General features: G+C 40.8%; 1 protein-coding gene across 2 annotated transcripts; it reads left to right on the top strand.

The window, feature by feature from the left end:
• On the top strand, positions 1 to 11,183 carry LOC307261200 (uncharacterized protein). Of its 2 annotated transcripts, none has more exons than XM_080041683.1 (10): positions 1 to 112; positions 4,606 to 4,667; positions 4,848 to 5,540; positions 5,889 to 6,527; positions 9,345 to 9,454; positions 9,580 to 9,679; positions 9,816 to 9,888; positions 10,281 to 10,352; positions 10,451 to 10,582; positions 10,690 to 11,183. In XM_080041683.1, the coding sequence occupies exons 2-9, from the start codon at positions 4,627 to 4,629 to the stop codon at positions 10,571 to 10,573; spliced, it is 1,851 nt and encodes a 616-aa protein (XP_079897809.1). In that variant the 5' UTR covers positions 1 to 112; positions 4,606 to 4,626; the 3' UTR covers positions 10,574 to 10,582; positions 10,690 to 11,183. The 2 variants fall into 2 exon arrangements, with proteins under 2 accessions (XP_079897809.1, XP_079897810.1); XM_080041684.1 differs by having other exon boundaries at positions 10,668 to 11,183.
• The last annotated feature ends 1,149 nt before the right edge of the window (positions 11,184 to 12,332 follow it).

The raw sequence follows: 12,332 nt of genomic DNA, 5'->3' as shown, positions 1-12,332 counted from the left end.
GCGTTACGATGAGAAGAAGAAGAACCTTTTACATTCTGTGGCAGCAAGAACCAGAACAGAGCAGAAGTGTGTCGTACGCACGTAGCTTTACCTGATCGACGGTTGATCTTTGGTGAGTATTCAAAGGTTAAATGATTGAGTTACATGCATTGGTGTATACATTTGACCTTTTGTGACTCGTTGTATTCTAGCTGGTCGGCAAATTGTTTAAATTACTTACAAGGTGAATGTTGTTTTTCTAGAGGCGTGCCAAACTAGCGAAATAACCATGCTAGCTTACAGGCTTTCGCACATTTAGCAACACAGCTGTTTGCGTTAGCTTTGGTTTCCACGTTTGTTTTGCTAAATCGAAACCATACCGATACATTGAACGTCTCTGCTATACTTACTGCGCCACAGCAAAATATAAACCTAATAATGACCGAGTGGTGTTGAGTCTCAGCTGCCAGTGGCTGATACCAAAAATGGTAGCACGATCTGCCCAGATCCTTCTCTAGGATTTAAGGATCAGCACTGAAAGTGAACAGGTGACGAACCCTGGAAACGTATTAACTCAAACATGTAGCGCCTTCAAAATATTAGCCTTTACTTTTCATTTTATCCTCTGGTCTAATCGTCGGCGTCGTACTGTTTTTTGTTTTTTTGCATGTTTTGTAGACTCCATTATTGACGTCTTGTCTGGAGCTTCGTGTATCGCTAGGCCATTCTGAATTTATATTTAGTACCTCGGACACCGTCTGCACAAGGTAAAATCGTCGGAGCCGCGTAACGTAAGCATACGGAAATGTGTTTTTTTTTTCGGTTTATTAGCCGACTCTAGTTGCTTTGAGGCTTTTAGATATTGTTAGTACAACGTACTTAGGGGAACCCTACCAGCATAGTCTGTCGAAGTGACCAGTCTCTAGTTTCTTAAGAATTGCACAACACCGAGGACAGAAATACTCCCTGTTTGGGCGATTGTTGCTATAACAACAACAGAAATAGGAATCTGACACACACACACACACACACACACACACATCTGAAAAAATGTATAGACACTTCCAACTGAGCTAAGGGCGCCCTACTAGTTGTAATGTTTCACCTAAATTTCTAATAGAAATATTGTAATTTAGAGCATTTATATTTGTTGTGTAAAGATGCTGCTGATCTAATCAACATATAGGAGTGTCCTCTTAAAGGTGGAGTCAGTGGTTCTGGACAATGCTTGTTGTCAAAATCGGTGAATATCTCCTCAAGATCCGCTTCCTGTCTGTACTCTGTGTGCTTTTGACAAGAGTACCTATTTGCAGACCCATGGAGAAACGGAGCTCCACCGGAAATACGAAATTTCTTCTTAGTTTTTTTTTTTTACTGGCGGTGAATAATAACAAGACACAGTTTCTACCGGTTATGGTGCTAGTAGACAGTAAAATAAGTCAGTTTGTTAAGAGTCCCAAGTGGCCAGGACTGTGGTAACAAGTAGATGTTGAGGTAGAAGATGAATGAAGCAACTAAGCTTTGTGTACATCTTCCAAAATCCGTCTCTTTAATTCACAATTATCACAAGTAGGTCAATCACATACAAATATAAACTCTTATAAATAAAACACAAAAAGTGCCACCACATTAAAATAAACAACACATTTTAAAAAATGGGGAGTGACAGTTTCCTTTGTAGATCCTGATTGATTTATTACCAGACCCATTGTCCTCTAGTGATCACAGTTTTAATTATTATATAATTTCTATATTCATATTAGGCTATTTAACGAGGCTCGTCTGTGACTTTGTGATCACGCAAGTGAACAGTAACGATCGCGTGCAGCCGCAGAATGAGATAGGCTACATACAATACAATAGGTTTATTAATCTGAACACAGTTAGCATTAGCCTGCACTGCTGCAACAAGGCTCCAACTGACACTACGTAAAGGCTATTTACAGCTTCATTTAAGAGGAAAAGACAAGCATTTGTTTCTAGGACTTCTAAGATAAAAGTTCAACTTTTTGTGTTTCATTTATAAGAGTTGATATTTGTTGCTTCATTCATCTTCTACCTCAACATCTACTTTTTACCACCGTCCTGGCCACTTGAGACCCTTAACAAACTGACTTATTTTACTGTCTACTAGCACCATAATCGGTGGAAACTGTGTCTTGTTATTATTCACCGCCAGGTGAACGCCGGCAGTAAAACAAAAAGAAGAAGAAATGCCGGGTGATCGCCGCCAGTAAAAAAAACGAAGAAGAAATTTCGTATTTCCGGTGGAGCTCCGTTTCCCCATGTGTCTGCAAATAGGTGCCTCTCGCTTTTGAAGAGGGCAGCTGGTACATTGTAATCAATCACCCTTATCTTTGACTGTACTGATTAGGTTAGCATTGACTTATCTTTTCTCTGCTTATTAGATTAAATATTACTATGTGTTAACGAAATTCAATATTTTTCCTGGCTCAGAATGGGCCTTTGGGGGGTCAGTACGCGACGACTTTCTTTTGGAGTCGCGACTGTGCAACAGTAAAGGCAAACGGTTTGTGTATTTTAAGAGGGTGTGGGGTTGGGAGAGGGGAGTTTCTGTCCAGCTCAAGAGCATTTCAGTCAGCCTGTCAATCACTGCGTAACCATGAAGCTCACTGACACTTATGAAATCACAATAAAAAACCTGTAGATATGAAGTCAAAATACTAATAATGACTAGGCCTGCCTATTTAATACTTTAATTGTTTCTAATGGATCTAAACCATGGAAATTGCAAGAAGAAAGAAACAATCATAATCATGATTATTTTGAGTAATCACATTGTGTTATCACGAACGATTATTAAAGACAGTTAATCATTGATTTAAGAACATTATGCATATTTACTTTTAACAAGGTTTTTTTCTAATAACGCCATGACTTTGGACTTTAAACAAAGGCCTAATTGAACTGAAAACAGGGAGAATAGAAATAAGCTAAATAAGTGAAACATATCTTTAATAATTGAATAAAATAAATATCTCAAAATAAAAATAATCCGTTGTAAATGGTGTTGATAGGGCACGTCTTTTGATGGCATTAAATGTAAGGGCATGATTTATTTATGTCAAGGCAGTTGCATTGTAGTGTTGACAGTTGTGGTGGCAGGAGTCAAGGAGCTTTAAACTTACTGTGTTTTTTATTCAGTGATTGCTTGGTCATAGACCACTATGATTCGACTTAAAGTGAATAAACAAATTGGTCGGGATGTTTAGAGGTGCAGATTAGGTTGTATACCTTTTTGTTCTCTCTGTCTCTCTCTCGCGGTCGCGTATGTCACGTTACTCGCGCGTGACAAATCTTGCACATTATTTTAGTTTGTTGTGAGTCCGAAGTGTTTTCAGACAACACAATTAGTTTTAACTTTTTAATCTCGTAATCTAGAAGTTTTTCAAAACACCCGGCAATGCGCAACATCTCCCTCCTACTCTCTGGACCAGCCGATAGCTAAATTATCAGTTGAGGGAGGGGCCGAGCGAGCGCACCGCTCGGCTGAAAGGGTTCGCTGCATTTAACAGCCTGCATGCCCCGGCGTGCGGAACAATGATAGTTTAATAACGATTATTTTGTTTTCATGATTGAGGGAAGCCGTAATAGTAATCGAAAATGAAATTCAAGTTATTGCCCAACCCCTCAAGAAGGATGACTTAAATTGGGCTGAATTTGGAGAGGTTTTAAATAGCTATATTTATTCTCAATCTTTATAATTTTGGCGCTCCTGATTTTCCTTTGGTGCTAGATAAATCCGCTTTGGCGGGCGCCAAAATTTTCTCTATGCAGGAAAAACCCTGTCATTTATTAAAACACAGGAGTTTCAATAACGAATCGGAATCAGGCAGTTTCAAATTCAGTAGATTTTTACTTGCTAGCAAAGCAAGGAATCAATACATGCAACACACGTGGTACACAATTGACTGAAGCATGAACAAAAATAGCACACGCTTTTATCCTCAAGGTTTGTGTGTGCTGTTATTTTAGAGTACATATGTGTGTACATGTGTGAGTGCTACACATAAACTGCTCTCATAGGATACAGGTGCTATAATTCATAGTCTGTCCAAACAACTTATGCTTAGGGATTCTTCCTCTCAGTGTTTCTCATGGACCTTTGACCTTGTGAACATGAACAAGTCGTATATCTGTGTGAGGCCAAAATCTTGGGCTTTAAGTTTACTGAGACAAAAGTTTACAGCATGGATGTTAAGCAATAAATGTTATATAATCTATAAGGAAATATATTTCCTTGACAATATGGTTTGTAGAAATATGAAACCTTCAACTGTTTTTGACTGCATATTTATAGGCCTTGAAATGGTGTTTAGAATTATTAACTTAACGCAGCTTTTACTAAATAGCTACCCAGCTTGTTTTAATTTGAGTGAAATAAAGAGAACGTAGGGGAAACCAAGACCTAGTTTTACTCTGTATGTATTTTTATGCAGTGAAAGTGCAAGAAGACTGTTCACAAATATCCTAAGAGTCCTGGACAACTGCCTGAGTTTAAGATTATAAAATGTCTGTTTTAAACCGGGGTATCAGTTTTAGGAATCAAGTTTGGTATAGGCTTACAGCTGTTAAAAATCAATGCAGTTTCTTTTTTGTCCATAGATTATTTGCTCACTACCAAAGATGGTCCGACCACATTTTGGCCCACCACGCCTCAAGTCCAGGTAATGCCTTTTCATTATGTCAAGTTGCTCTGACATAGGTGTTAATGTTGATTGTTTAATATTTTGCTTTGTTTACTGATACTAATTTCAGATAGATGCTAGCTTGCAAAAATATGGTATTTTAAAAGTGGCATTTTGTGTTGTAACGCACCCATTTCTGATATCATTGTGTCCCAACAGACCTTATGGAGAACGTCATGAGAATGGGCCGAACGAGAGGAACTACAACCCTAACTCCAAAGGTCGAAGAGATGACCAGGGCTACCAAGGAAAGCCTTCTTATAACTGGAGAGACTCCAGAGGTAGAGGACGACCCCCTGTGGTCAGAAGAGTCCCCCTGATGGGAGAGCAACGAGAGCCCCGCTTCAATAACTGGAGATCCCCCAACCAGGATTCTTTTCAATCGTACCCTCCCAAAATGGAACCGCACCACAACCAGAGGAGGCCACCTTCTCCATCTAGACAAAACCGCTCCCCCCATGTCCAGCATCAGGCGTCCCACCGCAGTCCAGCACAAGGATCCCCGAGTCACAGGGGGCCACCCTTCCATGGCCAACCCTCAGGTCACAGGTCACCTTCCCCAGGACATTTTCGCAACCACCCAGCTGACCGGAGGCCCGGCCCTACACCACCTTACCGGGGCTCTTTCAGGGGCCGAAGGGGTCAGTCAGGCTTTGCGCATCAAGAGCAGCGAGGTCGAGACCCCCGTGGGAATTACAGTCCTAGAGAAAGGCCCTATGAGCACTCGGGTCATGGCATGAAGCGCTGGAACGAGCCCGGATCGTTCTCTAACCAACACAATGGAGAACACGGGCCCTCTGGATCACAGAGGGGCCCCAGAGAGATGCATGGGAGAGGCTCATGTCCAGAGAGGTACAGGAGTCAAGCCACAATCCCAGCTGGGTAGAATTATTAAAGAGGAGGCCCGAAGCTGGCCCTGTCGTCCCCATAGTGATTACCTCTACCCTACCCCAGCTCTTTTTCATTAGAAGGGAATTTATGGGGTTCTGATGTAAATGTGGTTTCACCCTGCAATTGAGAGGAGTGTTCCATCTGTAATTGCCCTTTGAAAATGTAACTACTCCTACGTGTTTCATTCTGTCATGGCTTTATGAAGGGGCTGCATTAAGATAAAAAAAAAGTTTAAAGTTCCGCCTCCCACATAACATGGCAATGGATCTGTCATTGTAATGATTTCTCTATTGTTTGATGGAAATGCAGGTGGTCATCCGAGCAAGACTCCAGGCGGCAGCGTGGCCCGGTGGAGAGGCAGGGCAGCAGGTCCCACAGCAGAGAGAGGGCACAAGATGTCCCTCAGCCGCCTCCTTTCAGAGGCCCCTCATGGAAAGGAGGCCCGTCCCCGTCCACCTCCTACAACAGGAACCCTCAGGAGAGACAAGGGGCAGGATTCCGCAAGAGGAGGATTTCAGACATCAGCATGCCCTCATCATCAGACCCTGCACTGGAGCATGGCAATCCAAAGAACCCCAGACGAGAGAGACCTCAGCTGCTCAGTATTCCCAGGCCATTTGGTGGCAAGCCTTTGTCTCTGAGGGATAAAAGTTTCCTGGTTAAGAACAGGCAGATGCGTGCGGGGTCACTCATGAGGCTCAGAATACCTCCGTCTGTGAGACCCAGGCCTGGCCAAGGCGACTCTGGCCCACAGGGAAATGTCAGCTCTGTTTTTGCTCTCAGAAAGAAGCGTTTCCAGTCAAATGCAGTTCCCCTGAAAATCCTGGAACCGAGGAAGGCTGGCCCACTAAAGACGCCCCCCAGAGATGAAAGCAATGCAAGCAAGTCTTCAAGAGACTCTGACACAAGCAAAGAACAGGTGGAGTCTCGCCGGTCGAACACACACAGGTACGGTATTTTCCTTCTAGCACTATTCGCAGGGGCTTGATGATCATTAAGAGGTCAAGAAAGAATGTCTCTATGTGAAGTGAGTGCCAGCTGTGGAAAATGGAGATGTCGTGATGAGCTTAATGTGCAACACTGATACAGTTGATGAAAAGCTGCAAAGGTTTTCAAATACCTCACTGTGTGCCCACCCCATACGATTCAAAATATCTTCCTGTCAAGTGAGTTGAAGAGAACGTGCTATTCTACCGTTTGATACGCAGTCTTGTAACCTGACACACGTTGAATGCCCTTGATGAGGTGTGGAAAAATAAGTTTACCTGTGTTGTGGAAGGATTCCTCAGTTAATCAACATTGAATGTCGTAGGCGTGAAGTGCTCTTTAGCACGTTTTGAAGACCCCTGCATACTTGATAGAGAACAAAAGCAAATTGAAGCTGAAGTGACATGGAAGTGTAAAACCATATGTGTATGAAAATTAGGAAATGAAGAGGACCGCACTTAACATGGCCTAAACTGAAATAGCCATGCTGCCCCTTTCTTTAATTATTTGCAAAATTGCATGGACCTTGGGAAATCAGAAGGATCAAATGAATATAAAAAAATCAAAAAAATGAGATGGCAAAGTTACAAGTCAAGTGCCATGTTTGATCATGTTGAACTTTTTGAAGATAATCTCTGACGATATGGATGATGGTTAATTATTGCTGATAAAAGATGACCAAAGCCACTCAACTATGAAGAGGAACTGGAGGACAATAGTAGCCACCATCAGTTGGATGACATAACATTTTACCTATTTTCATTTTTCTGATTTTCAATTTCTGACTTGTTTATGCACAAAATTACCAATAATTCCAAACGTTCCAAAGTTGAATATAGACTTAACGTAAAAGCAAAGCAAAGAAAACAAGTTAAAACCCAGAACAAATATTTTGGCCAACATATGTATTTTTGGAGTCCGAGCAAGTCAGTCACCACTATCAGGAAATCTTCAAGCATTCATCAGACAATCTTCAAGCATTCATCAGATACATGGCTATGTGTACGTATGCAAACCAGAACTGGACCAATGCCTCATTTGTGTGTTACACAGAAGTGGAATTTGTAAGTGGAGATCAAAGTCCTGCAGTATGTGAAGTTCTGTCAGAAGGATTGGATTTTCAGAATCAAATACAAGTTTCTTCACCACCTGAAGCAAGAAACCTTGTGGATGATGATGCCTTATTCCCATCTGAATCAGAAGAACAAATAGCCAAATACTTTGTACAGTGCATCTAATTACTGGAGTTTCTTCTTCTATGAAGTATCAAGAGCTTTAAGTACTCATTCAGACATTCAACAAGCATTTACCATGACCAAGCTGGAGAAATATCCTGAATTTAATTTTGAAGATGAAATGCACCGGGGAAGCTACAACAAACCTGTGACGATAGTGCAACTATACGACCACCTCCATTTTGAATCATATTGACTGCCTGCTGAGAACACCAAAGAAGTCAAACTCTTTAAAGGACAAGATGCAAATGGTGAAACAAGACCTAGGAAAATGGATTTAAATGAACTGAAAATGGGGTGAAAAGTGGTCAGAATAACAACTTGATATTGTGTGGAAAAAGAAGCAAGATCCGTTTGGTCTTTGCAGTGTTGCCATACCAAGGTGCCATATATTCTTATCAGGCTGGACCCACAGGTCAGCATGGGCTGTGGTTTGTTTGTATGTCTAATCTGACATGTGACCCATAAGTACTATTCAGTTGCCCCTTTATAAAAACTGATCTAACCAAGTCCATTTCACTGAAAGTCTATAAACACGAACCTGCACATTGCCAACCTGCGAAGACGGGCCTCGCCTAGTGGCATGGCCAAAAGAGATTTTCAATCAGTGCTCTGCACTTTATCCCAGTGTAACTTTAAACTCCTACACAAAGAGGAAAATGCAGCACTTTAATAACAGCAGCACCATCAGATGATCATCTTTATGAAAGCCCTCCCATTTCCAAAATCACGCAAAGGATTCCAAAATGTAAGAAGAGTAGGCGGTCTAAAGGAATAGAAGTCTCACCATTTGCAACGCAATGCCTTTTGTAAAGCCAAATTAAAAACATGAATCTGTGGCTTGAGGAATTCTGGATCATCTCTTAAACCAACTGCTTGGACATGCAGTGGAGAAGAAGCAGCTATTGAGAAGAAGCTGTTAAAGTGACATAATCACCAACCTGGATGTGCTCAGCCATTTACTTCACAACAACACTTCAAACTTGTGACTTTAATGTCCATCTCCGCTAAAGTCCATTTTCTGAAACCCTTTGGATGATAAATGATTGATGACAATTTAAGGATCAACAAGGAATGACCTGATGACAAAACCCTCTAAAGATCAGTCTGACAGTGAAACAAGGCTTGGTCCCCTCCGTTTCTGAGAAGATTTGGTGATGTGATCGATATCTAAAAGTTCTCTCCAAGATTTTGCCTGTTCTAGCAATCACTGAATGAAGAGAGCTCAGATTGATTCAGGGTACAAAAGTAGGAGTAAAGAAGCATGGACATTCCATGGTTTTGTAAGTACCGATGTGTAATGCTTGGCATTATAATCATTTGTTTGCCTGCAAAACAGTTCTATTCATTACTTGTTTAAATTGCAGTACTTCTTAGAGTTGACAGGATTATCATCATTTAAACATTGCAATAACTTCAATGATGTGATGTTGACGTGTATCCAGGCCACAATTAAGATGTTTAAACGCCAACATGAATCTCACATGATGATGGAACACTAAGGCTGATGTTATTAACACTGCCTCCACTGATCTCTCCCCAGATCTTCTCCTATAGAGAAACGGGACTTAGTTGTTCTGTCCCATTGGCCACCTGGGCCAAGCTCTTCCTCCAAGGACGTCTCCCCTCCGAAAACTCGCAGCCCCAAGTCCGGTAAGACTAGTCTAATTCCTATATTTTCTATATTTTACATTCCTTTTTATTCTGTAGTTTTAAAATGTTAAGCCTCAGCTACACGCTTCATTGTCTCGTCTCCATATTTGTCAAACGTTATTCAGATGCAGATGATTCGCGGAACAGTGGTCTCTCAAAGACGAGTGATTCCAGATCATCGCCTGAAGACCGAAGACGGGGCTTTCTAGATAAGAGGAATTTTAGGTGAATTTCAAAGAATCGGTTCTTAACATTGTTTGGAACAAAGCACTGATTGTGCAGTGTTTTCCATCAGTTAAAATAATCTTTATTGAGTGTCCTTTTTTTTGATGTACCTTTTTTGTTATTTATTCTTTTGCAGGCCGTTTAATATGATGCAGGATAGCCATAGAACAGGGAGGCCTTTCAGGAGACCAGGACCAGGACCCATGCAGGTGAGCCAAACATCTATTGCAAGACTCTGCAGAGGAGTATGTGATAATTCATCAGGAATTACAGAAGTAAATGTACTTTAGTCATAATTAAAATGTACATATTTCTTTTGAATTGAGTGGTATATAGTAGTTTTGAAATGTTTCATCACATTAAAGTAAAAAAAACTAAAATTAAAGATTTAACTGGTAGTAGAAGATTGCAGCTAAATCCTGTAATAGTAGTAATGGATTTTAGATTAATATCTTGGAGGCTCAAATATTAACACTGTTATTATAAACAGCGTTTCGGCCTCCTGGATGTTTAGTGGCCTCAGAAATGTGTATATAGTTGTTATGAATAAACAAGGAAAACTGCTCAATGTATGTACTCAACCTTGGCCATTGTTTAACAGAGACCCAGGTTCCCTGGTGGTCCAAGGAGGACGGGCCCTGAAATGTCTGGAAATTTTAGAAGACCACTCATGGTATGTAAACCCTCTCAATAGATCACTGTGCTCATCATTAACCTGGCTTTTTCTTATTAAGGATTTACTAATAAATGCCTTTCTTTTGATTTTATAAGGAGAGCTTAGTGCCACGTCCCTTCCCCAATCAGAGGCCAGTCTTCAGAAAAACAAACAGTATCATGTCTAAATACCGCACCATGAGACAGCGTCCACCGTTCAACCGAGGACAGCGCTGGTGAAAAGATCAGGTAAGTTTAAATGATCGTGATGGGCTGTGAGAGGGCAGCATCTTGTTTGCAATATTTCTTATTTATTCACTCTAAGTTAATTTAGACTTTCCTTGATCTCTGCACAGGTCCCACATTCTGCAGGCATGATCCTGGAAAAACTTCATCAAGACCTCTGCTGGATGGACTGCACAAACACTACTCCCATTACAATTCTAGCCTGCCTGTAAATTGTGCAATTGTTGTTGCTTACATTTGTTCTCTTGTACAAGTACTTAGCAGTACTTTTTTTTTAGTGTGTGTGTAACGTATGCCAGCACAATATACTGTCCTTTTTGTTGGTGTATAAATGCTTGGAATCTTGACAGTCTACTGAAATAGTTTTAGCATTTTTCTTTTGTTGACCAGCAGCTATCAAGTTTAAGTCCAATCAATGTTTACTTTAATATTTCACCTTTGTTCTTTGTACAGACAACTTCATGAGATGATGTCCTATTCGATTAATAATGGGTGTTTTTGATTAGAAAGCGCGGTTTGTCGAATGACACTTAGCTACTCACTTGTAAAAATTGTAAAATCACATGTTTTTGTTTCAGACTTGGAATAAAAAAAGATATAACTTGCTCTATTTATGAGTTGTTTTGGTTTTTCTTGTAGAATTGGAAAAGGAAAATCACTTCATCAATAATGCTATTTTAATGCTATGATAACCTACAACCCAGTTTCTCAAATGTATGTTGCCTCAAACTAGTGATCTAAAGGGAATTTTTTTTAAATAATTATATCCAGATTTTGGAATATTTATGCAGCTGTGGCATCGTTTCTAGCCTACCTCTGATTGGTTGTAGTGCTATTCAATTGCATGCAGTTGTATTTGATATGCACGAGTAGGAGCCGCCCCATGAGTTGGAAAGGTCTATTGATCGTGGCCAGACCCTATATCGTTCTAGATGTGGGTCTGGATTTCCAGGCTAGTTTCGCGGTGCAGTGACCTATACACCTTTATTTTTCTCACTCTGCCATTGCTGAATCTCCCCTTTTCAGCCTCTTTCTGAAACACTTAGGTTGCGTTCCGAATCGCATACTCATTCTTTTTTCTATACTACATCCGACGATAAAAAGAATCTAGTTAGGATGCAGTAGGCATACTATTGGGACATACTTTTCTCTCTTATTTCATCATAACATTGCGCCTTGTTCTTGCCTCTTGCTTTTATATCCGTCGCATCCCTGTTTGTTTTCATATGGAGGCTTCGTCGATGTTACGTCACTTCACGTGCGCACTGGATTGTGGGTCAGAATCGCCCAAATAGGATGCACTTTTCAACACTAACAATCTTGGCCGCATGAAGTAGGACATCCGGGTACTTCTAACCATCCTAAATCTGGCCACAAGAATCGGGACATCCTAAATATTTTTTCTACATACTATATAGTAGAAAGTATGCGATTCGGAACGCAACCTTAGTTTTAGATAAGGTGTCTTAAAGCTGGGGTATATGATTTCTGATTGGTCAAAGTTAACATGAGCTGACAGTTTGACCAATCAGAGCGATGCTCCGATTCTCTGTTCTTATTGGTTGTTGGGGCTGTTGTCCATTCACTTTGGCACAACTTTGTTGGTGTAGAGCGTGTCAGGGAGGGACCAAAGAGAACAAGTGGAGCGGTTGAGGTATTTGGATTCGAATCTCTATCCCAACTGCCATTTTCTCCCCAAATCCTCCACCCAAGCTTTGAGCCCCACATCCAAAAAGCCCAGTCAGGTGTATCT

This window comes from Ammodytes marinus (assembly GCF_949987685.1).
Source record: "Ammodytes marinus genome assembly, chromosome: 14".
Taxonomy (NCBI): domain Eukaryota; kingdom Metazoa; phylum Chordata; class Actinopteri; order Uranoscopiformes; family Ammodytidae; genus Ammodytes; species Ammodytes marinus.
Note: the sequence above shows the minus strand (reverse complement) of the source record. Positions and strands in the feature narration are given on the sequence as shown.

Excerpts from the sequence above, each read along its gene's own strand:
- LOC307261200 (XM_080041683.1), top strand. The coding sequence starts at position 4,627 with ATGGTCCGACCACATTTTGGCCCACCACGCCTCAAGTCCAG. Across the intron at positions 6,528-9,344 it reads CGCCGGTCGAACACACACAG|ATCTTCTCCTATAGAGAAAC; the intron begins GTACGGTATTTT and ends ATCTCTCCCCAG. Across the intron at positions 9,680-9,815 it reads CTAGATAAGAGGAATTTTAG|GCCGTTTAATATGATGCAGG; the intron begins GTGAATTTCAAA and ends ATTCTTTTGCAG.